At 40.6% G+C, this 26,692-nt stretch overlaps 1 protein-coding gene, 1 non-coding gene and 1 pseudogene across 2 annotated transcripts; all 3 read left to right on the forward strand.

Annotated features, from left to right (window-relative positions):
- The window catches only part of LOC110565183 (cell surface glycoprotein CD200 receptor 2-like), a 128,914-nt pseudogene that overhangs the window by 93,287 nt on the left and 8,935 nt on the right, over window positions 1-26,692 (forward strand).
- LOC110543532 (cell surface glycoprotein CD200 receptor 1-like) lies at window positions 1,302-26,589 on the forward strand. The gene is given in 7 exon segments (XM_060370883.1): window positions 1,302-1,344; window positions 2,067-2,315; window positions 2,318-2,378; window positions 2,743-2,747; window positions 2,787-3,037; window positions 23,601-23,676; window positions 26,538-26,589. Coding segments are annotated over 5 exon segments (594 nt in total). The 3' UTR covers window positions 3,023-3,037; window positions 23,601-23,676; window positions 26,538-26,589.
- Window positions 11,894-11,964, forward strand: Trnag-ccc (transfer RNA glycine (anticodon CCC)). The gene has a single exon. It is a non-coding gene; the product is annotated as a tRNA-Gly (tRNA).

The raw sequence follows: 26,692 nt of genomic DNA on the forward strand, positions 1-26,692 counted from the left end.
TGGAACTGTCTTATGAACATCTTTTGTCACTATAATTAATATTGTTATTCATTATAACTAATATTGTTATTAGTATATTCTATGTGTATACTACATTTTGAAGTTTTTAATGCTCTGTTCATTTCTAAGGAAGATGTTTCAAAACATCTATGATTGTGATACAGTCTATATGTCTCTTTAATTTAGTTAAATTTTGTTTCGTATGGTTTGAACCTCCATTACTAGGTATATACTTAATTTTGACAATTAACATTTTGCAGTTTTCAAAATCACTAGTAATATTGTTTTGTTTTAAGAATTTTTCTGTTATTAATATAGAGTCTAGTACCTCCCTTCTCCTTCCTTCTCCTTCCCTGTTGTGTGCAGATAATATTTTGCCTCCAGGAGTCTTTGGTGTAATTATATATGGTATTTTACATTATTACTAGTGATGCTACATCTGAGTATATTGTCAAAAGAATGACAGGTGGTGAACTGTGAGAGGTTCCATGAAAAAAAAAAAAAAGGCAGAGGGCCTTTTCCCTCAGATGTGTTTTGTTCCCTGGGTTGATCTTGGATGTGATTTGTGCCTCCTGTGTTGAACATTTATGTTGACTTTATAAGACATGCTTATTCTTGTTGGGTGTAAGAACAGTCTGGTTAAAGGGCATGCTGGGTGCTGTCCCAATTACACCCTGAATCTGGATATGGCCTTCTGCCTTGCTTTTGTGCTTTCCAGACATATTTTACAGTATGTGCCAGGCAATTGTGTTTAAATTGGTCTGTCCTGAGAAAAAATTATGGGAAAGCTGATCTTTCAATATTTACTATGTATTTACTGGTGTTTTTTACATTTTACTTTTTTTTTTCTGAACTCAACCTTTGTTGGATCATTGCTTACTTTGTTACATTTGTGTATAAAACTACACTGAAACTGAGGTCATGTTGTCTAAAGCACTAAACTGTAATCAGCCCCAGTTTTTTAGGGCCTCACATCCCAGGTCACATAAATCCCACTGGTCACGTTGTAGAATTCTTTTTATAAGCTCTTGGACATTGGCTACTAATTTTGCAAACTTCAAATCCTTGGGCTTACACTGAACATGGCAAGGGGCTGGATGAAGGAAGGCAGAGTTGCTCTACAAACTATTTGTCAAAATAAAGTCACTCATAAGTGGGAAATAATTGATTAATATCTTATAACTGTAATTTTCAAGATGTTGTTATATCAGTGGTAATACAACTTCAAATTACAGTCTTACAATCATTTAAGTGTTTAAACACATGTATTTCAATATTTTCTAGAGTCACATTGTATGGATATGATTCAAACAACACAGAATAGTTCATTCTCTATCACAGAAGGTAATATTCTTCCTTACCTTGTGGCCAGCACTGTGGGAATGGAGAGTTGACCTTGTTTACATATAGAAATTAATTCCTTGTCTGTTGGACAGATTTAGGATGAGGAGGAGAATCTGGTGATGTGAGTGTTATGGTGTGAGGGCCTGTGAATACTTGCCTCTAAACCTTTGCCATCTTAGAATGATGGGAAGACTGTGGGGTTAGCACCCTCCCAGGTCTGTGCTGAGGCATTTCTTTCTTCTTCTGGTTAGATAAGCATCATTTGGATGTGACTTGTGAGGACTTTCCAAGAGGCAAGTGACAATGAAGTAGGAGAGTTGAGATAGTTGATGCAATGTTTATCGTAGGCAAGGCTTGTTCACAGCGATTTCTGCTGCTGTTAAAATGATGGAATTCCTGACTTTTGCCACAGCTGATTGTAAGAGATAATTTTGTTGCATAATCACCACTGAGCAAACTTGTATCTGTCAGTGTATAGGCAATGTGCAGTTTCACGGTGCAAGTTGTGTGTAACCCACAGGCCTTGAATTTGTACATTAGGAGATGAATAATGTACTTCATTATGATAGATTGAACATACAGAAACAAAAAAGTGAGAAAAATCTAATATTTCTGGAATATTTTCATCAGCCAAGCAATGTTCTAGTGTAATTCAACATAAGCTGCTGTTATAGACTTAACACACAAGGTTTCCTTTTCTCATTCTCTTTGTGTGTGTCCACTTAATACAACAGTGTCTGTACAGATGGGTACAAAGGTTCTGCTGAGATGCTCTCCTGTTACACTGCCAAAGGCAGTAGTAATAACCTGGGTGATAACCCCCAGAGGTGGACCTGTCTGCATAATAGCCTACAAAGCAGACACAAAGGAGACCAGGGAACACAACTGTACCGAAAGGAGAATCACCTGGGCCTCCACACCTGACCTGAGTCCTGACCTGCAGATGACTGCAATGGCCCTCGAGCATGCTGGTATTACTCATGTGAGATAGCAGCATGTGATGGGCATTTCCAACAAGGACATGACCTCCAAGTGTGGTATTACAGGTCACCAGATTTTAACTAGAAACAAATGCCTTTGTAATTTGTGACATGACTTAAACTTTTTTTGGGGGGGGGTTATTTTAATTTTTTTAAATTTTGTTTTATTTTATTAATTACACTTTTATTCACTTTGTATCCCCCCATAAGCTCCTCCCTCCTCCCCTCCAGGTCCCATCCTTCCTCCCCCTTCTTCATGCATGCCCCTCCCCAAGTCCACAGATAGGGGAGGTCCTCCTCTCCTTCCTTCTGATCTTGGTCTATCAGATTCATCAGGAGTGGCTGCATTGTCATCTTCTGTTGCCTGGTAAGGCTACTTCCCCCTCAGGGGGAGGTGATCAAAGAGCAGGCCAATCAGATTATGTCAGAGGCAGTCCTTTATTTCCCCTTCTATCTTCACAGTTCACCCTGAAGTAACCCTATTTCTCGGCAAAAATAGAACTGCAGTGTGCGAGGCAAGTGCAGGCAAGCCGGCTGCGCAGATCTTTTGGACTCCAGATGGGGACTGTGCCACTAAGAGTGACCCACACAGCAATGGCACGGTGACTGTCAGGAGCGCATGCCACTGGGAACAGAACAGTGTGTCTGCTGTGGTCTGCTTTGTCTCCCATTCGACTGGCAACCGGACTCGTCCATAGAACTGAAGAGAGGTGGTGAGCATCGGGTTTTGTTTGTTTGTTTTTAATAAACAACATTTATTTTTTTTAATTTTTATTTTTTTTCTTCACAATTTATTCAGTGAAGCTCCTTCTTCAACTTAATATGAGTTAATATGACCTGGAGAGGACAGGAGCTCCACAAGGACCAAATATATCTGGGCACAGGGATCTTTTGTGAGACTGAATCTCCAACCTAGGACCATGCATGGATATAAACTATAACCCCTGCTCAGACATAGCCCTAGGCAGTTCAGCATCCAAGTGAGTTTCACTAGTAAGGGGAACTGGGACTGTCTCTGACATGAATTCAGTGGTGGGTTCTTTGACTTCCCCTCCTCCCCTAGGGAGGAGCATTCTTGCTAGGCCATAGAAGAGGACATTGCAGCCAGTCCTGATGAGACCTTATAAACTGGGGTCAGATGGAAGGGGAGGAGGACCTCCCCTATCAGTGGACTTAGAGAGGGGGAAGGAGGTTGTGATTAGGAGAGAATAGGGAGAGGGCTACAGCTGGGATACAAAGCAAATAACCTGTAATTAATAAAAAAGTAAAAATTATAAAAAAAATGAAAAAATCAAACAACCAATAAAAATAAAAATAAAAACAAATAAAAAGATTTACTAAAAAAATTAATTATATGTATTTATGTTTATCTGTGTGGGTATGCACATGAGTGCAGTTGCTCATGGAGGCTACAAGAGGACTTTAGATCTTTTGGACCTGGAGTTTTAAGATGTGAACTGTCTGGCATGGGTGCTGGGAACTGAACTCAAGTCTTCTGCAAGAGAAGTGGATGCTATTAACAGCTAAACCATTTCTCCAGACTGCTATAATTTTTTAAAAAAGAAAAAGATAACTGTTTGATTAGGTAATGCTAAATGACTTCTCCAAAACAAAAAAATTAGATTGTGAATCATACTCAAAAATTAAGTCAATGTACATTTCTTCATATCTGATGACCTACATTTACTGTTAATTTTCTGTCAGTGCTGCTCATGGATCCCCTTCAGTGTCACTGAGAAGGATGGAAAAGCCTGGGAAGTGGATATAGACAGACAAAGGAGTTATTCCAGCACACATCAAACCTTCTCAGAAATATCATATTGAATAACTAACTGGCAAGGCTTTTTCAATTCCTCCTCTTATAGTTAATATGTTAAAAATTAACAATGTCACTCAAGTCACAGGAAACAGCTGTGGAAGAAGTTGAAGCCAGATGTCTTGCTCCAGAGTCCAAGCTCCTTAACTCGGGCTCACTAATTGCCCCCTGCTTCTATAATCCTTACGCTGGAAGAAAGTTTCTGTTCTTGGTCACGACGTCCCTCATGGTCACATCTTTCTCAGGGGTGGACAGCAGTACAGTAGATGTGAACAGTCATATAAGCCAGCTGTGTAGCTCTAGACCACAGGAGGAAATCACAACTCTGAGCAAAGTCACAGGATGTGACTGCAAAGAGCAGACTGCTCTGCTGGTCACTGTTTGGGGCAAGAGTCTGATGACAGGTAAGCAGGCTCGCACTTAGATCCAGTCATCACAACTTCTTCACGCACAGGATTATCTCTTCCAAAATCCAAAGTGACTTAGACTGGATTTTTTCATTCTTCTCTCAATTTTTCTCATTTAATGCTAAGCTCATGGATTTATTTTCAATTGTCTCCAGCCTGTTAATTTATCATTGAGAATTAATTCTGGTGACTATATTTCTAAAAAACATGTAGTTTCTTTGTTTCTCCTTTTCCTTTAAAATATTATAATCAGGTGGCATTTTAGAGTGGCTTTCCCCTCTTCTGTTCCTTTTAGCCATTGTTTTGACACATCTCTTCTGGACTGATATAGTGGAATTATACACTAATAGATCCAGTGATGAATGGGAGTGTTGTGAGTGTGTGTATCTAGAGAGTTCTTATGGAAGTCGGTTCTAAACTTAAAGATTTGATTTTGATATAATAAGAAGAGGACATTGTAGATGAAGGTGCCTACATATAAAAACCACAAAGTTGCTTGTGAGCAGCAGCAGAAGTACAGTGGGTGTCCATGTGTGTAGAGCAGAGGACTGAGGAGCTTTAGGAGAGAGTGCTTCCAAGTGCTCCCACAGATGACCTCATGAAGCCATTGGTTTTGATATGAAGACATTGCTGCTTTTAGCCTTCATTGAGCATTTGGATTTTTCTACCTATTCTATTTATTATTTAGCTTACAAAAGTGAAACGTTTTCTAAGTTCTTCTCTGGGAGTTTCAAGTTTCTCATTCATTCTCTTTCTTTTTGCTTATTGATTTATAAGATACTTTCATTTTCATCTTGGCTGGACTTAATATGATCTTGTTACTGAAGTGTGTGTGAGGTCTTTCCCAGGACATTAATTGACAAGAAAGACTCATACTGACTGATTACAGGAAGCACTGGCTGAATGAAAGGGACAGGAAAGAGCAAGTAGTGCTGACATTTTCCCTTTGTCCGTCTTCTGATCCACCAGCTGGGGAAGAAAACATCCAAAACATGAGCTTGTTGAGGATATTTTAGATCTGAGCCTCAGCACTCCCTTAAATGGTCATGTACTACTTTGTAGTAGCAAATACAGGACTCAGGTAGATAGTTAAAATGGCAGTTACCACTTACTTTTGAAATGTTTACCAGTATCCATTAGGCATTTAACACTTTTAATTTCCACAGAAATAAAATGCGATCTTTTTACTACTGTATATTCATGGAAAAGCATTCAGCGAATACTAACTGTGCACACATGACCAATAAAAATTTAAAAACTTCTTACATAAAATTCCATTCACTCTGCCCGACAGTTGGCCATCAGGCTCAGCATCTGCTTTGATAGTCTGCAGAGCAGCTTTCAGAGGCCCTCTGTGGTAGGTTCCTAGTTTGTTTCCTGTTTTCTTCTTCTGGCTTTCAGAGGCCCTCTGTAGAAGGTTCCTAGGTTGTGTTGTTTCCTGTTTTCTTCTTCTTCTGATGTCCATCCTCTTTGCCTTTCAGGATGGGGATTGAGCATTTTAGTTAGGGTCTTCTCTCTTGCTTAGTTTCTTTAGATGCACGGATTTTAGTGGGTTTGTCCTATGTTGTATGTCTATATGAGTGAGTATATACTGTGTGTCTTTTTGCTTCTGGGACAACTCACTCAGGATGATCCTTTCCAGGTCCCACCATTTACCTGCAAATTTCATGATTTCCTTATTTTTCATTACTGAGTAATATTCTATTGTATAGATGTACCACAATTTCTGCATCCATTCTTCAGCCACTTTTTTTTAAATCTTTTATTTTATTTTATTTTTCATCAATTACACTTTATTCATTCTGCATCCCCCCCATAAGACCCTTCCTCCTCCCATCCCAATCCCACCCTCTCTCCTCCTTCTGCATGCATGCCACTCCCCAAGTCCACTGATAGGGGAGGTTCTTCTCTCCTTTCTGATCTTAGTCTATCAGTTAACGTCAAAAGTGGCTGCATTGTCCTCTACTATGGCCTGGTAAGGCTGCTCCCCCCCAAAGGGAGGTGATCAAAGAGCAGGCCAATCAGATTATGTCAGAGTCAGTCCCTCTTCACATTACTATGTAACCCAATTGGACTCTGAACTGCCCTGGGCTACATCTGTGCAGGGGTTCTGGGTTATCTCTATGAATAGTCCTTGGTTGGAGTATGAGTCTCTGGGTAGTTCCCTGTATTCAATTTTCTCATTCTGTTGCTCTCCTTGTGGAGACCCTGTCCTCTCCAGCTCTTACTATTTCCCAGTTCTTACATAAAATTCCCTTCACTCTGCCCAACAGTTGCCCATCAGGCTCAGCATCTGCATTGATAGTCTGTAGGGCAGAGGCTTTCAGAGGCCCTCTGTGGTAGGTTCCTAGGTTGTTTCCTGTTTTCTTCTTCTTCTGATGTCCATCCTCTTTGCCTTTCAGGATGGGGATTGGACATTTTAGTTAGGGTCCTCTCTCTTGCTTAGTTTCTTTAGATGCACAGGTTTTAGTGGGTTTGTCCTATGTTGTATGTCTATATGAGTAAGTATATACCATGTGTGTCTTTTTGCTTCTGGGACAACTCACTCAGGATGATCCTTTCCAGATCCCACCATTTACCTGCAAATTTCATGATTTCCTTATTTTTCATTGCTGAGTAATATTCCATTGTGTAGATGTACCACAATTTCTGCATCCATTCTTCAGTTGAGGGGCATCTGGGTTGTTTCCAGCTTCTGGCTATTACAAATAAAGCGAATGCAGCCACTTTTGATGAGAACTGATAGACTAAGATCAGAAAGGAGAGGAGGACCTCCCCTATCAGTGGACTTGGGGAGTGGCCTGCATGCAGAGGGAGGAGGGAGGGTGGGATAGGGAGGGGGGAGGAGGGAGGGGCTTATGGGGGGATACAAAAGGAATAAAGTGTAATTAATAAAAAATTAAAAAAAGAAAAAACAATTTAAAAACTTACGCTTTCATCTCTTGATTTAAGTGACATTTTATTTCCGTGAAAATGAGTCATCAGACTGTGCTATATTGGATAATGTTAAGGGAACTCTCTAAAACACAAAAATAAAAGTGTGAACCATATTAAAAATTAAGTCAATGTACATTTGTAATACTATGTTTTCACCTTTACACTGTGTCTGTGGACCTCCTATCATTAAAGACAAGAAGCTATTTTATTTTATTTTATTTTTTGCTTTATATGCATGTGTATTTATTTCGCCTGCATGTAACCATGAAAGTGCAGGTACTTGCAAAAGCCAGAATTGGCTGTCAGATCCTTTGGTACTGGAGTTGCAGATGGTTGAAAGACAACTGATGTTTCTGCTGACAATCAAACTTAGGTCCCCTTTGAAAGCAGTGCATGCCCTTAAATATTGAGCCTGCAATTTTTGTCATCTTATTTGTTTGTTAGTTTTTAGTTCTGTACTCTTTGTTACATCTTCAGGTAAGACAAAGCAAATCCCATCACTGCTTGTTTGTTTCACAGTGTCTGTCTTTCTTTGTGATCGTATTTATTGAAGTGTGCTGAGCTCAGCAATGGAGAGTCTCCTGGGCTGGTGCTCATTCTGAGTGAGAGAAACAAAATAGGCCCAATCTTTAGGAACAATCCAAATTCTAACTCACAATCAAAACCATTTGGAGAAGTTAATACGTTAAACATTATTTTTGTCAAAGGTTATGAAGACATAGAACCTGTGACCACTGGAGCATATTTGCATGTGGGTTAGATGAAAAATGAACAAAGGGCCAAGAGATCCCAAAGTGCTAACCAATTACCTGCTTTACACATATGTGTGGTAGTTTTGCTCCTGCAGTTAATGCTATTACATGAAATGCTTTATTTTGTGGTGAAAATACCTGTGATAACATCAGCCCAACAGGAAATCCATGTGGGTAATAATTTAAGGGTTGAATGGCCCATGTAAAGAAGCAGGTGAGGGGAGGTCAAAGGGCTGCCCAGAGGGTGGGGGATGGTGATACAGGTTGGCTGTGAAGAAGGACAGAGACCAGAGGACCTGACATGTTCAAGAAGAAGAAGATGGCAAAGGCACATGAGGTAAAAGGTTGTCACTTTGGAAGTCAACACGTTTTCTGTGTAGGAGACAGTTCATCTGTCTTCAGTATAAAGAAGCAGAGTTTAGTCTCTGAGGTCATCAGGGCTGCAGGGGTCTGGAAAAATGCAAATAGTTGTCAGGAACTGTGGTATAGAAATGGCTCCAGCTCTTTTCAGACTAAACTATTGGATCATATCAGGAAAAATGGTAGAGTTAGTGTTAGGAATTATAAAAAGAGATGTAGAGGTTTCAAAGGTTACCCGTGGGTCCACAGATCACACCACAAGATTGTTTCCACGTGGGAGGTTTATTAGGTAGAGGGAGGTTACAGAGAGGGAGGTAGATAGAGATAGATAGAGAGAGAGAGAGAGAGAGAGAGAGAAGAAGGAGTGACAAGGAGAGAGAGAGCCAAGGGGAGGGGCTCCAGTTCTTATAGAATGATCCAGAGCATGCGCAGGTGGTTCCAGGTGGTCAGCAGGTGGTCTGGGTGTCTTTCCAAATGCCTGATACCCGCCCAGTTGCCAGGCCCCAGGGGCTGCCTGTAGAAATGCCTGCTTGCTGATTCCAACATTCCCCCCTTTTTCTATAACTAAAAATAGGGAGCTTGGGCTGCCTTTTATAAGGTAAGTTAAAGTATATAAATTTAGGCTCATTGGAAGCAGCTCTTGGTTGTCATGTAAGAGGTTGAGAGAGAGGGGAATTATAGCAACAAATGGTCAGGTTGTAAGGTTAAGAATAAGAGAAGTCTCTGCCCTAGAAAATTTAGGGCAGAGGGTTTAGGGTAAAGGGTTTTTAACAGAGAGAGTTGCCAGCCATGCAAGGCAGCGGGGAAGGACTGGGGAACACTGGGAGAACCTGGAGCTGCTTGTCCTGGTCCTGAAGCACACCACTTTAGCCTTTTGTTAACAACAGATGGATAACAAGGCGTAGATTCTCTTCTGGCTACTTCCTGCTGACACTGGGGGCGATGTAGGGAGGTCAAAAGGCTGAAGTGTCGACCAAGTCCAGGAAGAATAGGCTGCTTTGATGCTTTTCCAGGTCTGTGAGAACACCCATGGCTGGGAGGGAAGGTACAGGTCCAGCTTGTTGGTAAGGTCAGAGCCGAACACCTGTATCTTGTTGGAAGTCCGTGAGGTCAGAGCTGAACACCTGTAGCTGCTTTGGCGCTGTTGTGGCTGTAGGAGACACCTGTGTCTGGCAGGACACTGAAACAGAGAAAATCCTGTAGGTAGGCATTGAAAGGTTTGGATCGATGAGGTTTGTACATGAGAACCTCTGTCTACCTGGACGGACTTTATTTACCCAATCACTGGCAATATTAAAGAAGGTTTTGTTTTTGATCTGTCATTGAGGTGAGGTTTAGTTACAGGAGCGTGTAAACTTAAGAGGTGCTGGTGCCAGCTGGCACTAGGGATAGAAACCTGAAATTCTCCAGCTTGTCTGGAGGGACGGGCATCTGGGCATCTCCCATTGGGGGCAGAGAAGTCTCTATGTAGGGATGTGGTGATGGGTGTTATCCATTGGGAGCCGAGAGAGACGGAGGCCTTCTAATGGTGTCCCAGGAGAAGGCGAGTCTCTGTAGAGGACGATCCGATCTGGTCCATATCTCGTCAGATATTGGCCAGCAATCGAGGGCCAGTTGCCCCATGGCATGGCCGAGAGAACACGCTTCTTGCCTAGCTAGGACGGAGTGCAGGAGCACGTAGAGAGAAGCGCGTGTAGAAGGCTCCCAAGGAAGAATGAGAAGAGCCGTATGAGAGAGAGGGGACCTTTCCATGAGCAAGCGAGCCAGTGCGTGCATGAGCGGGGGGGGGGGGGAAGAAACCCGTAAAGGGGGTGTACTGCCCAAGGGAGAGTGTGGCCCTAAAGTGAAAGTCAGCATAGAGGGTCAAACCTAGACAATTAAGGCTACAGCTGAGGGGGGGTTCCCCATCTCAAAAGATAGTAGGAAGCTGCCAGAGCTCTATGGTCAAGCTTCCCCTACCAAGAGAGGCATGCATGCTGAGAAAATGGAGTGAACTCACCAATCCAGCCAGTGGTTGTATGTAGTAAATGGCAGTCTGGTAGCCAGGGAAGGAAATTCCAAACCAGGAATTACTTTTAAGTTTTAAGAGAGAGATAAAACCTTAAACATGTTAGTATCATAATTGTACTGTGTATTGAGAAAAAGGCAGTAGACATACGTATGTGTTAACAGCATAAGTACTTTTTAAGGTGAACTCTGAAAAGGCAAAAGCCTTTTATGAAATAAAAGGGAAACTTACTGAAAGCAACTAGAAGGAATAGGGTTAAGATATTCCTGTGTTAAAATCTACCCCAGAAATGGCAGATATTAAGAATACCATACTAAAAGCTATGACTTTTGGGTCAGATATACACATTAAACAGATGTTTTTAACATAATGAGAAGCACCTTTAAGTCTATCTCTAGAAGCCAACAAAGGAAATTAAAATCTCAACCTGGTGACTGAATAATAAGCAGTTATTGCTCCATCAACTTATCAGAACTCTATTGATCAATGTCAAAACTCTGAACTTTTAAAATCTTATAATATAACTCATATACCTTAAAACACCTATTTAGACTCTTTAATCTTTTGCATTTATCAACCCTGAAACATTTTCTCAGACCAAATAACAACACTCTAGATTTTTACCACCTAAACTCCTGTATCCTCAGACCCTATATAAGCTCCATTTATTTATCTTAAGACACAGACAACTAACATGTGTCCTGTGAGCAAGGCAAACCTTTCTTTTCCTTTTAAATAAGAGATCTAGTACCCTGTGGTTTTAGCTAATGAACTGATTAATGAGCTAACAGTCGATCTAATCGTCTTCTCTGTAGCTGCAAAGCTACTGTAAGCTTAGCATAGCCGTCAAGGTGTTCAGAGACCTGAGAAGGATAAATTATAAGCTAAATAAATACCAATCCATGTGCCAATCAAAATGACAGGGATGACTACTTAGTCCATCACCTAGGCAGTGTCCCTTGCTCCTGTGGTCTCACAGCATCCTGAACAGAGGCAGTTCTGCTAGGCACATAAGATGAGAGACTGTTTCTGTGGAGAAAGAAACAAGAGAATGGCCTTACCTTGCCCTTAGCAATGTGAAACATTGACTCCAGGTGTCCACAGTTTTGTCCAGTTTAGGCTGGGCCCTAGCAGTGGGCCAGTTGAGGCAGTATTGCCCAGTGGTTAGCATACCACAATCCAGAGTTGCAGTCATCTGTCGTTGTGCCCAAATCTTCTCGGATACCTTGGGGGAGCTACTGCCAGGACTTTGGGACTTTCTGTCACAATAAGCTTACACATGTTAAAATGCATTGGTGGTTCAATGGTAGAATTCTCGCCTCCCATGCGGGTGACCCAGGTTCAGTTCCCGGCCAATGCACCAATGTTAGGAATTATAAAAAGAGATGTAGAGGTTTCAGAGGTTACACGCGGGTCCACACAGATCACACCACGCGATTGGTTCCACGCGGGAGGTTTATTAGGTAGAGGGGGGTTACAGAGAGGGAGGTAGATAGAGATAGAGATAGAGAGAGAAAGAGAGAGACAGACAGACAGAGAGAGAAGAAGGAGCGAGAAGGAAAGAGAGAGCCAAGGGGAGGGGCCCCAGTTCTTATAGCATGATCCAGAGCATGCGCAGGTGGTTCCAGGTGGTCAGCAGGTGGTCTGGGTGTCTTTCCAAATGCCTGATACCCGCCCAGTTGCCAGGCCCCAGGGGCTGCCTGTAGAAATGCCTGCTTGCTGATTCCAACAGTTAGAAGGTCCAGAGAGCTCTACCCCTCCATCCAGGCAACAACTAAGCTGTCCTCAGTGCACAATTTCAAATTCCAAGACTTGGTATAAACAATGAAATAAGACCTGGACAACTTCAGGAAAAGTGGGGTTGGCATATTTTTTATTTAATTTTTATTTTATTCATTTATTATTTAAATATTTTTTTGGGGGGTTGGCGTCTTAACTCACTTGCCTACTGCCCCCTTCCTAACTGACTAGTAACAACTGAAGTGGAAGCAAACTCAAAAGTCCTTTCCTGAAGAACTGTCTTTTGGTTCTATTGATCATAGAAACACAAATGCATACCACTTTGAGGCTCCATCTCATCTCAGCTGGAATGGCTGTGATCAGGAAACAAATTACCAATGCTGACATGGATGTCAGAGAGAGGAACCTCTATTTCCTGCTGCTGAGGGTGTAAACTGGTGTGGCTTCTATGGAAATCAATAGGGAAGTAGAGCAAAGTATCACCCAGCTATACCTAACTTTTAAACTTTATGTGCATGTCAAAAGGGGGTGTGAGACTGAATAAGCAGAGACAGAAGATCATGAGAGGGAACAGGAAATACTGAGAGTATGTGAGGAGATACTTACTGGGGATGGGATTGCTAAAGGGAGGATGAGCAAGAGGGATGTGGGAAGGGAAATAATGCGTTCTGTGGAAAAGAGACAGAATGAAACAAAATTCTTTGTATGCTCACAAAATGTCAATAATTGTATTTGTGTATTTGACTTGACTGGTATCTTTCTAAGGCTTTAGGTTCAGGGTCTTGCCTTTATTTCTTCTACTTTAGAACTATCCCAGGGCTGAAGCAGCCTCTTGAGTGGTGTTTGTAAAAAGCCACTAACAGGCAAGGTGAGGGATTAAAAATCTAAGATGAGCAGTAGAGAGACCAAATCTAAGGCAAGGAAGAGGCTGGGAACTAAGATGCAAAGTGTTTGAGTGGTGGCTGTGGACTCTGCTCCCCACCCCCAATATGGTGGGGATTTGCAAGTCTACCCACTTACCCAAGCCTGGACACATGCTCAGAAAAAAGCTGAGAAGGCTTTTGGTTCTGCCCTTTGGGTTACATTCAGATAAGCAGGAAGTGATGTATCAGGGAGCTGTGTAAACCCCCTAAGAGACACATACTGCCCAATAGCAAAGGCTGGAACATGCTTTCTTTGAGATATAGTTGACAATGGAAATCATTGTTAAATCAGTAGGAGATAAGCAAGCTAAGAGAGATGTCAACAGGTACCTGTAATAAGAAATATGAACTTAAAAGTTAATTTAGAAAATTTACCAAGCAAAAACCTGAACACTAATAACAAGCATCCTCAGAGAAAGAGATAGATGGAGGAATCAGAATTCCAAGCAGCTATATATAATATAATAGGCAAATGTTTATTTTTAACCATTGAAAAAATGAGGAAGGCAACCCTTCCCCAGGGCCTTATTCACCATCAGAAGAGAAGCTTCCTCCTGTAGCAGAAGGGGAAAAATAGAAAACCCACAGCCAGACATCTCTCTCTCTCTGTCATGCTGCATGCACATACATACACCCACACCCACACACAGAGAAAAAGATACAGTCAGAGAAAGATAGAGTTGAGATAGAAAGACAGAGAAGAGGAGAGAGAGAGAGAGAGAGAGAGAGAGAGAGAAAGAGGAAAGAAAAAAATCTTGACACACACACAGCTCTAAATGGAATGTCTCCATCAAATCCCACTCCCAGAGATCAGGGAATCCCAGGAAAGAGAAGATTGAAAGAGTGTCAGAGCCAGAGAGAATGGAGGACACAAAGCCCTCTAAACCAATTAAAGCAAAGCTCCTATGATCTCTCAGAGACTGAAGTAGCAAGCCCAAGGGCTGCAGGGATCTGCACCAGGTAGTTTGTGTCTCTATTATTTTTATGGCTTTCTGAGTGTGTGAACAGGTCGGGTCTCTGACACTTGTGCCTTCTGTTGGGACTCTTTACCTTTGGTTGATTCACTTTTTCCAGCCTCAATACAATGGTTTTTGTTTTAGCTTACTATATTTTTTTGTTATGTCTTCTTGTCATGTCTTGGAAGCTTCCTCTTTTCTAATAAGAGACAGAAAGTGAGTGGATCTGGCAGGAAGAGGAGGTGAGAGGAACTGGGAAAAGTAGATGGAAGGGAAACTGTAATCATTATGAATTATATGGAAAAAGAATCTATCTATCTATCTATCTATCTATCTATCTATAGATATATATTTCTATGAGTTTATTTTGTTTTTTTCCATAACATGGTTTCTCTGTGTTGCCCTACCTGTCATAAAACTCACTCTGTAGACAAGGCTGGCCTCAGATTCACCTGCTCCTTTCTCCTGAGTGCTGGAATTAAGCCACTTGACAGTGTATTTTTAATGAGAGGAGGAAATAATATCCCTCAGATAACCATGTCCAGGATCTTGTGTGGCTATTTTAAGGAGACAACCCTGCAGAACTGCTTGTCCCACCTTGCTTTGCACACATCAGCTGTCCCCTACGTCTCCAGCTTGCTTTTCCCTGTTGTTGGCTGTTAGGTTGTGTGACCCTACATAGCAGCTTTTTCTGTGAGCTGTAAGTTCTGCCTGTCATCTCTCCAAGTGTCTTTCTGCTATGGTTTGTCATTACAAGGGTCTCTACATTTTTTAAGACAGGAAGGAAGAAGCTTGTCCTTGCTTATTATCTAGCCTCTGGAAAGCTTTGTGTTTCTTTTTCTTTCTTTTTTTTTTTTTACTTTTCATTTTATTTTTATATTAATCACATGTTGTTTACTTTGTATCCAAGCCATAGCACCCTCTCTCATTCTCTCCCAGTCTCACCCTCCTTCCCTCATGTTCTCCCTGCCCCCTTTCAAGTCTACTATTGCCAGGGGACGTCTTCATCCCCTTCCATCTGACCCTACCTTATCAGGTATCTTCAGGACTGGCTGCCATGTCCTCCTCTGTAGCCTAGCAAGGCTGCTCCTCCATCAGGGGGTATAGGAGGTAAAGGAGCCAGTCCTTGAGTTTATGTCAGAAATAGTTCCTGTTCCCCTTACTAGGGAAACCCTCTTGGTTATTGAGCTACCATGGGCTACATATGAGCAGGGGTTCTACGTTATATCCATACATAGTTCTTGGTTGGAGAAACAGTTTCATAGAGGGCCCCCATGCCCTGACATATTTTGTCCTTGTGGAGCTCCTGTCCTCTCTTGGTCATATAAACTCCCCTTTCTTTCATTTGATTCTCTGCACTCTGCCCAAGGTTTGGTTATGAGTCTCTCCATCTGCTTTGATACACTGCTAGGTAGAGTCTTTCAGAGGCCCTATGCGGTAGGCTTTTGTCCTGTTACTTGTTTACTCCTACTTTCCCTGTCCATCCCATTTGTCTTTCTAAGTGAGGATTGATCATTTTACCCGGGTCCTCTTTCTTGTTTATCTTCTTTAGGTGCACATATTTTAGTATGTTTATCCTATCTTATAGGTCTATACAAGTGTGTATCTTTCTGCTCTTGGGATACCTCACTCAGGATGATCTTTTCTAGGTCCCACCATTTGCCTGCAAATTTCATCATTTCCTTGTGTTTAATTGCTGAGTAGTATTCCATTGTGTAAATGTACCACAATTTCAGTATCCATTCCTCAGTTGAGGGACATATGGGTTGTTTCCAGGTTATGGCTATTACGAATAAAGCTGCTACAAACATGGTTGAACAAATTTCCTTGTTGTGTACTTGAGCATATTTTGGATATATGCCTAGGAGTGGTATAGTTGGATCTTGGGGAAGCACTGTTCCTAATTGTCTGAGAAAATGCCAGATTGGTTTCCAAAGTGGTTGTACAAGTTTACATTCCCACCATCAATGGAGGAGGGTTCCCAATTCTCCACAACCTCTCCAGCATGTGTTATCATTTTAGTTTTTAACCTTTGGCATTTTGATGGGTGTAAGGTGAAATATCAGGGTCATTTTTATTTGCATCTCTCTGAAGGTAAGGATGTTGAGCATCTCTTTAGGTTTTTCTCTGCCATTCTCTATTCCTCTACAGAGAATTCTCTCTTTATCTCCATACCCCATTCTTTAATTGGATTACTTGATTTATTGCTTTTTAATTTCTTTAGTTCTTTATATATTCTGGATATCAGCCCTCTGTCAGATATAGTGTTGGTGAAGATCCTTTTCTAGTCTGTAGGTTGTCGTTTTGTTCTGATGAGTATATCTTTTGCTTTACAGAAGCTTTTCAGTTTCACGAGGTCCCATTTATCGATTGTTGCTCTTAGAGCCTGTGCTCTTGGTGTTCTGTTCAGGAAGTTGTCTCCTGTGCCAATGAGTTCCAGGATGTTTTCCACTTTTTCTTTTAACTGATTCAGTGTATCTGCTTTTATGTTGAGGTCTTTGATACACTTGGACTTTAGTTTTGTGCAGGGTGATAAATATGGATCTATTTTCATTTTTCTGCATTTAGACATCCAGTTGGACCAGCACCATTTGTTGAAGATGGAAGATGCTGTCTTTTTTCCATTGAATGATTTTGGCTTCTTTATTGAAAATCAAGTATTCATAGGTGTTTGGGTTTATTTCTGGATCTTCTATTCAGTTCCATTGATTCACCTTTTTTGCTTTTATGCCAATACCATGCCGTTTTTTTTACTATTGCTCTGTAATACAGCTTGAGATCAGGGATGGAGATACCTCCAGATGATCTGTTGTTGTACAGGATTGTTTTGGAGATTCTGGGTTTTTTGTTTCTCCATATGAAGCTGAAATTTTTTCTTTCAAGGTCTGTAAAGAATTGTACTGGTATTTTGATGAGAATTGCATTGAATCTGAAGATTGCTTTTGGCAAGATGGCCATTTTAACTACCTTATTCCTACCGAGACATGAGCATGGGAGATATTTCCATCTTCTGATATCTTCTTCAATTTCTTTCTTCAGAGACTTGAATTTTTTTCTCAAACAGGTCTTTCACTTGTTTGGTACTTCATGTTATTAGTGGCTGTTGTGAAGGGTGTTGTTTCCCTGATTTCTTTCTCAGCCCTTTTGTCTTGGGTATACAGGAGGGCTTCTGATTTCTTTGAGTTAATTTTGTATCCAGCCACTTTACTGAAGGTGTTTATCAGCTGAAGGAGTTCTCTGGTTGAATTTTTGGGGTCACTCATCTATACTATCATGTCATCTGAGAATAGTGAAACTTTGACCTCCTTTCCGATTTGCATCCCCTTGATCTCCTTTACTTGTCTTATTGCTCTAGCAAGGACTCAAGAACTATGTTGAATAGATATGGAGAGAGTGGGCAGCCTTGCCTTGTCCCTGATTTCAGTGGTATTGATTGAAGTTTCTCTCCATTGAGTTTGATGTTGGCTGTAGGCTTGCTGTATATTGCCTTTACTATGTTTATGTACGTTCCTTGAATCCCTGATCTCTCCAATACTTTAAACACGAATGGATTTTGGACTTTGTCAAATGCTTTTTTGGCATCTAAGGAGATGATCATGTGGTTTTTCTCCTTCAGTTTGTTTATGTGGTGGATTACATTGATGGATTTTCATATATTGAATCATCCTTGCATGCCTGGGATGAAGCCTACTTGGTCATGGTGAATGATATCTTTTATGTGTTCTGGGATTCGGTTTGCAAGTATTTTATTGAGTAGTTTTGCATCAATGTTCATAAAAGAGACAGATTTGAAATTCTCTTTTTTGCTTGGTCTTTATGTGGTTTAGGTATCAGGGTGACTATGGCTTTATAGAATGAGTTTGGTAAAGTTCCTTCTGTTTCTATTTTGTGGAATAGTTTCAAGAGAATTGGAATTAGCACTTCTTTGAAGGTCTGGTAGAATTTGGTGCTGAAACCATCAGGTCCATGGCTTTTTTTGGAAGAAGAATGTTGATGATTGTTTCAATTTCTTTGGGGAATATAGGGCTATTCAGTCGTTCTACCTGATCTTGATTTAATTTTGATAGATGGAATCTATCAAGAAAATTGTCCATTTCTTTTAGATTTTTGAATTTTGTGGCATATAGGCTTTTGTAGTACGATCTAATGATTTGTTTGGATTTCCTCGGTGTCTGTAGTTATGTCCCCCTTTTCATTTCTGATTTTGCTGATTTCGATGGTGTCTCTCTCCCTTTTAGTTAGTTTGGCTAAGGGTTTGTCTATCTTGTTGATTTTCTCAAAGAACCAGCTCTTGGTTTCATTGATTCTTTGAATAGTTTTATTTGTTTCTAATTGATTGATTTCAGCCCTAATTTTGATTATTTCCAGCCATCTGTTCCTCTTGGATGTATCTGCTTTTTTTTCTAGGACTTTTGGTTGGGCCATTAAGTTGCTTGTATGAGATGTTACAAATTTCTTCTTGAAGGTTGTTAGTGCTATGAATTTTCCTCTGAGCACCACTTTCATTGTGTCCCATAAACTGAGGTATGCTGTTCCTTCATTTTCATTGAATTCTAGGAAGCCTTTAATTTCTTTCTTTGTTTCTTCCTTAACCCAGCTGTCATTGAGTAACAAATTGTTCAGTTTCCATGTGCGTGTAGGCTTTATGTTATTTCTATTATTGTTGAGGTCCAGCTTTAGTCCACGGTGGTCAGATAGAATGCAGGGGATTATTTAAATTTTCTTGTATCTGTTAAGGCTTGCTTTGTGACCAACTACATGGTCTATTTTGGACAAAGTTCCATGAAGTACTGAAAAGAAGGTATACTCTTTTGAGTTTGGGTGAAAAGTTCTGTAGACATCTATTAGGTTCATTTGAATTAGGACCTCTGAAAGTGCCTTTATTTCTCTATTTGGCTTCTGTCTAGATGATCTGTTTTTTGGTGAGAGTGTAGTGTTAAAGTCTCCCACTATTAAGGTGTTGGGAATGATGTATGATTTAAGTTTTAATAATGTTTCCTTTACAAATGTAGGTGCTCCTGTACTTGGGGCATAGATGTTCAGAATTGTGATGTCTTCTCGGTGTATTTTTCCTTCGATGAGAATGTAGTGCCCCTCCTCATCTTTTTTGATTAATTTTGGTTGAAAGTCTATTTTATTAGATATTAGGATCACTACCCTTGCTTGTTTTCTGGGTCCATTCGCTCGAAAAACATTTTTCCAGCCCTTTACTCTTAAGTAGTGTTTATTATTGTTGCAAAGGTGCATTTCTTGGATGCAGCAGATTGTTGAATCCTGTTTCTGCAACCATTCTGTTAGTCTGTGTGTTTTTATTGGAGAGTTGATGTTGATAGATAATAGTGACCAATGAACGTTAGTTCCTTTTATTGTGGAGTTGGTGGTCTTACTGCGATTCATTGCTTGTTTTCTTTTTCTTTTTGTAGGGACATTATCGTATCCTATGTTTTATTTGGTATAGTTGTTTTCATTGGATTGGGGTTTTCCTTCTAGTATCTTCTGTAAGGCTGGTTTGCTGTGTAGAAATTGCTTAAATTTAGTTTTATCATGGAATATTTTGTTTTCTCCATCTATGTTGATTGAAAGCTTTGCTGGGTATTGTAGTTTGGGTTGGCATCCTTAAAGTCTGCATGACTTCTGTCCAGGTCCTTCTGGCTTTCATAGTTTCTGATGAGAAATCTGGTGTGATTCTGATAGGTCTACCTTTATATGTTGCTTGGCTTTTTTCCCTTGCTGCTTTTAATATCTTTGTTGTTGTTGTTGTTGTTGTTGTTGTTGTTGTTCTGTATATTCAGTGTTTTGACAATGATGTGATGTGAGGATTTTCTTTTTTGGTCTAGTCTGTTTGGTGTTCTGTAGGCCTCTTGTATGTTTATGGACATCTCTTTCTTAAAGTTGGAGAAATTTTCTTCTATGATTTTCTTGAAGATATTTTCTGGACCTTGGAGACTGGAATCTTCTTTTTCATCAATTCCTATTATTCTTAGATTTCACCTTTTCATGGCATCTTTGATTTCTTGGGATGTTTTGTGTTTGGGACTGTTCTGATTTTACTTTTTCTTTGAGAGATGTATCAATTTCTGCAAGCGTATCTTCAGCACCAGAGATTCTCTCTTCCATCTCTTGTGTTCTGTTGGTGATGCTTACTTTTGTGGTTCCTGATCTTTTCTCTAAGTTCTCCAGCTCCAGGTTTTTTTCTGTTTGTGTTTTCTTTATTGATTCTAATTCTATTTTTATGTCTTGCACCGTTTCCTTCATCTGCTTGAATGTGGCTTCCTGTCTCTGTATGATGGCCTCTATTTTTTTATTTGTTTCTTCTGTATATGCCACTAATTTTGCCTCTACTTGTCCCTCTATTTGTTTGGCTATATTTGCCTGTGTTTCTTTGAGAACTTTCTTAGCTTCCACCTGAGGGTTTAATTCTTTGAGAGATGTGTTTGTTTCCTCTTTATGTGACTCTAATAACTGGATAAGCATATCTTTCAGATAATTTTCCTGTGTTTCTGATGAACTGGAGCATCCATTGATTTTGGGAGTTGCTGGTGAAGCCATGATTTCCTGATTTTTGTTGGGTATGTTCTTTTTTGATTTTTTTTTAGTTTTAATTTTATTAATTACACTTTATTCACTTTGTATCCCCCCATAAGCCCCTCCCTCCTCCTCCCCAGTCCCATCCTTCTTCCACTTTCTCCACGCATGCTCCTCCCCAAGTCCACTAACAGGGGAGGTCTTCCTCTCCTTCCTCTGATCCTTGTCTATCAGGTCTCATCAGGAGTGGCTGCATTGTCTTTCTCTGTGGCCTGGTAAGACTGCTCCCCCCTCAGGGGGAGGTGATCAAAGAGCAGGCCAATCAGTTCATGTCTGGGACAGTCCCTGTTCCCATTACTATGGAACCCACTTAGATACTGAACTGTCATGGGCTACATCTGTGCAGGGTTTCTAAGTTATCTCCATCAATGGTCCTTGGATGGAGTATCAGTCTCAGAAAAGAACCCTGTGCTCAGAATTTTTGGTTTTGTTGCTGTCCTTGTGGAGCTCCTGTCCTATTCAGGACTTACTATTTGTTGGGTGTGTTCTTTCACCTACCTCTTGCCATTTGCTTAACTGTAACCTGCACTATTTGTTCTTGGGTTCTGCAGTTCAGATTGGTACGGTTTTTCTCTGGCATCTGGGGAATTCTTCAGGGAGATGAGAGAGGTCCAATGGGTTCAGCATGTGTATTGGTGCTTCAGCTGTACCTGGGGGAGGAAAGTCCACTGGTGCAGAAGGACAAATGCTTGTTTGGTGGAAGTTTGTCTTGAGGTGCTAGAGAATGTAGAGGCCTTCAGTGTGAGGGAGGGGCACCTTGATGTCACCGAAGGTGTTGCGGGTGCTGAAGTTATCGCAAGTGCTGGTGATTGTGTGTGCAAATTCTCTGTACATCACTGGCCTACAGGCTACTGGTAATCATCTCTAACTGAGCTCCAGGAGTTATTTGCCTAAACTCCACTGGTAGCTCCACAGAGCCAGGGCTTCCATGTCCCAAGAAACTCTCTGTTTCCCACTGTGGATGTGTGGGTGGGAGATTTCTGATGTTTGGCTGCTAGATTAGAAGCACCCTGGATCTGGGGCTCTGCAGGCACTTGGGGGCGTACTCACTCTCTAACAGGTCAAATCATAATGCACAGGGTTTTCTCCTGTTCTCTACTGGCAGGTTTCGGTCTACTGAGCCAAATGAATGCTCAGACAGCTCAGTGGTGTTGCAGCCCCTGTACCCGGGAATCAAGTTGTGGCTGCAGAACTGGGGTGTCTAGGTGTTTTCCAGGAAGTCTTCTGTAGCTACTACCATGGCTCGGCTCTTGGTGCAACTGGGCAGTTTTGCAGGTCCGCCTGAACTTTGGTGGCTACACAGCCATTGAGGGACTCATACAGTCAGGCTCTGTGGAGTTGGTAAGGCCAGCCACTCGCAGGCATGGGACTTAGGCAGGATTACACCGAGGCGGATCACCAGCTCGGGTCGCAGATGATACTGGTGATACTGGTGCTAAGGTAGCATCTCTGCTGTCTCGGTTCTCAGGAAGCAAGATCTGTGCCACTGGCACTGTGGTTCGGCTCCTCCGAGGGGGAGGGAGGCCAGAAGAAGGAAAGTGCCCCTCTCCATTCCCAGTGAAGTCCCTGTGTGACCTGAATCAAACGTTCTCTGCTCTTGTGGTGTCCCCCCTACTTCAGGGAGCCACAATGTCAATTTTCTGATTACAGTTGCCCCTCCACTCACCAATTTCTGAGTTTCAAATCCTCTGCCTTTCAGAAATGGTGCATGCTGATTGCCGCCATCTGGGATCCCCCAGCTTTGTGTTTCTTAACTTGTAGAAGAATCATACCTCTGTCTTAGCTTTTGTCGTCACATGAACATTTCCTTAGAGGCATGGTTGTGATCATTCTTTCCTGTGGATGCCAGTTACACTGGACTAGGGCTCCATCTAGCCAACCCTAAATAGTTTTATTTTAACTAGCTACAGATGAAATGGCTTCCCATTTTTTTTAAGCCTAAATTCTCGGGTTTGGGGACAAAGTTTTAAGATTAAACGGTTTAGCCAGGCAGGCAAGTTTACCCATGACAGGAAGTATTTATTTAAAGTCACATACTATCCTATGATCCATCACTTTTATTTGTAGGTATATATCCTAGAAAATGGGTGTACATAGAGACTAAAAAATGTGCAAATGAAGAATTCTCATTGAAGCTTTGTATGTGTTAGTCACCAAAGAGAGCAATTGAAATACACAGAGAAACTGATGACTGAATGCCATATATTCTTTGGTCCAAACCAGCATACAGGGATGAACTCAGTAGAGCATTTAATTTATGTGGAGCTCATTAACCTACAAAATGAGGAAATGGTGATAAATGGTGTTTACTTCTTGAGAAGGAATAACAAGGAAGAACATACTGGGAATTTTGAGTAACAAAATGTCAGCACCTTGGATTGAAAATTTTGGAAATGCTTGTCCAATTTCATGTAGCATATAGACTTATGAGCTGTACACATAATTCTTGCTCATTTTCCAATATATGATGCAGTATATGATTGTATCTTTTTGAAACTACTGTGTTAAAAGGGGATTGCCATGAACTCTATCCTACTGTTTTAATACTGACAGGGAATGAATGAGTTACCCTTTGGCTCTTTCTTTATCCCTCAGCAAACATCCCTGCTGTTTTCTTTTCCTGTGTCATTTAATCATTCAACAGCAGGTAGAATGGAGATGAAGATAAAGACAGGCAAAATGAGGAAGAAGAATCCCTCTTAAATCTGGTGTTTGAGCATAAGCAAAGTTGACCTAGACAGGTAGAATCACTGAGTCCACACAGGGCTTTTTGATGATTTCTGTTTACCTAGATTGCCCTCCAGATGTGTGCTTTGAGGAGGACTCTGGCTTTCAGGTTACTGATCTTCATCACTATTTTGGTGCCTGGTAAGTCTGACATTCTGAGTTTTTTAGGAGATGAAACTTTCTTTCAGGCTCACTTTGGACTATGATATCCTCCTGCTTCATCCCTGTGACTCCTGGAATTCCAAGCATTCACTTTTGTTTCCAGCTTTTGGACCCTTTAACACTCTGCAATGCACTTTTAAGCTGATTATTGTTCACAAGCAGATTTTCTACCAATATTATACCGAGGAGATGATTTTATTAGTCATTATCAAGTATTTGAAGATTAGTGACTACCTGAAAGGAAATGTTTTAGTAGATTTTTGCTTACCTAGTCTTTATTTTTTTATTTTATTTTATTTTATTTTATTTTATTTTATTTTATTTTTAAGAAAGAGAGAAAGAGGGAAAAGAGAAAGGGAGATCTGAGAAAGGAATTAGTGGGATGCAGAGCCAAGTGGAGGCACTGAACTCGGCTAGGAGGGAACAGTCCTCCACTAGAAGGGGAAGAGGAATTCCGTGGACTGGATGCAGGTCAGTTTGTGGATTGGTGCCATTGATGCAGTCTTTCTTAAAGCATTTGGAGAAAAGTTGTCGGGAGTTATTAGTGGAAGGTGAGAGGCAAGAAAAGGGGCAGAGTCAGTGAAATAATAAAGAGGGGCAGGTGAACCTCTCGCTCACCTTAGATCTGTTTCACCAGATCTAATGTTCCCAAGAACACTGGTTCCCAAACACACTGATCAGTGCAACAACAAATTGACTTATCTTTTAATACAGAAAAACCTGTTTATTCCTTTCTACTTCAAATTGTATAAAATCTAAGCCTGAGATCAAGTACACCATTAGCAAACCATTTTCATCTAATTAAGAAAGCATGAGTGACCTTTACGTGTTATTAATTTAATATGCTCCCCTCTCTTTAGAAAAACTATATACGTATGCATTTAGTGTGTGTGTGTGTGTGTGTGTGTGTGTGTGTGTGTGTGTGTGTGTGAATGCACCTATGGCACTGATTCATGTGGTGGTCAGAGGACAACTGTAGGTTATTAAAATTTTTAATGTCTGTCACAGGGTTCAAACTCAGGTCCTCATTCTTGGGCACATTACCTGTTGAGACATCTTGCTGGCCCCTCAACATTCTTAATGTAGAGATTTGTTCTGTGATCCAGCACATAATGAACTTTGATAAATGTACCTAGGACACTTGACAAAAATACATGTTACTTACATTGGAACTGTCTTATGAATGTCTTTTGTCACTATAATTAATATTGTTATTACTGTATTCTATGTGTATACTACATTCTAAAGTTCTTAATGCTCTGTTCATTTCTAAGGAAGATGTGTCAAAACATCTATGATTGTGATACATTCAATACGTCTCTTTAATTCAGTTAAATTTTGTTTCATATGCTTTGAACCTCCATTACTAGGTATATACTTTAATTATGACAATTAACATTTTACAGTTTTTAAAATCACTAGTAATATTGTTTTGTTTTAAGAATTTTTCTGTTATTAATATAAAATCTAGTACCTCCCTTCTCCTTCCTTCTCCTTCCCCTGTTGTGTGCAGATAATATTTTGCCTCCAGGAGTCTTTGGTGTAATTATATATGGTATTTTACATTATTACTAGTGATGCTACATGTGAGTATATTGTCAAAAGAATGACAGGTGGTGAACTGTGAGAGATTCCATGAAAAAAAAAAAAGGCAGAGGGCCTTTTCCCTCAGATGTGTTTTGTTTCCTGGGTTGATCATGAATGTGATTTGTGCCTCCTGTGTGGAACATTTACGTTGACTTTATAAGACATGCTTATTCTTGTTGGGTGTCAAAACAGTCTGGTGAAAGGATATGCTGGGCACTGTGCCAAGTGCACCCCGAATCTGGATATGGCCTTCTGCCTTGCCTTTGTGCTTTCCAGATATATTTTATGGTATGTGCCAGGCAATGGTTTTTAAATTGGTCTGTCCTGAGAAAAAATTCTGGGAAAGCTGATCTTTCGATATTTACTATGTGCTTGCTTCTGTTTGTTTACATGTTCATTTGTTTGTTTGTTTGTTTTCTGAACTCAGCCTTCCTTGGATCATTGTTTGTTACATTCATGTATAAAACTACACTGAAACAGAAGTCATGTCGTCTAAGGCACTAAACTGCAATCAGCCCCAGTTTTTTAGGCCCTCACATCCCAGGTCTCACAGACACAGATCTGCACAGGTTGGAGAAAGTCGACAGTACCACCACTCCACACTCATGCACATGCCACCAGTCCTTTTCATTTTGTTTAGGCTTCTAGGTAGGTAGTGATGATTCTACTGAGTTCTTGGTTGGCATTCCTTTATAGTTGCTAATCCTCTCCATGTGTCTACTGGCCACTCGACTGTCATTATTCTTGTGCAGTGTTTATTCAAATAATCTTTGTAGTTTTTCAAACTGGTTTTTAATGTAATTGAATAATTTATTGAGAGGTTTTCATGGGTGAGTGTTGGTTGCGTCAAATGTTTCTTTGGTTTTTACTGATAATAATCATATGACTTTTCTCCATAGCTTGTTGGTGTGACAGGTAGGTACTGGCACATTGAACCGGCCTTGCAAGCCTGAGATTAATACCACTGCTCACGTTGTAGAATTCTTTTTATAAGCTCTTGGACATTGGCTACTAATTTTGTAAACTTCAAATCCTTGGGCTTACACTGAGCATGGCAAGGGGCTGGAAGAAAGAAGGCAGAGTTGTTCTACAAACTATTTGTCAAAATAAAGTCACTTATAAATGGGAAATAATTGATTAATATCTTATAACTGTAATTTTCAAAATATTGCTATATCAGTGATAGTACAATTTTAAATTACAGTCTTACAATCATTTAAATATTTAAACACATGTATTTAAATATTTTCTAGAGTCACATTGTGCAGATATGAATCAAACAACACAGGACAGTTCATTACCTGCAGAAGGTAATATTCTTCCTTATCTTGTGGCCAGCACTGTGGGAATGGGGAGTTGACCTTGTTTACATACAGAAATTAATTCCTCAGCTGCTGGACAGATTTAG

Source organism: Meriones unguiculatus, chromosome 17 (genome assembly GCF_030254825.1).
Source record: "Meriones unguiculatus strain TT.TT164.6M chromosome 17, Bangor_MerUng_6.1, whole genome shotgun sequence".
Lineage (NCBI taxonomy): Eukaryota > Metazoa > Chordata > Mammalia > Rodentia > Muridae > Meriones > Meriones unguiculatus.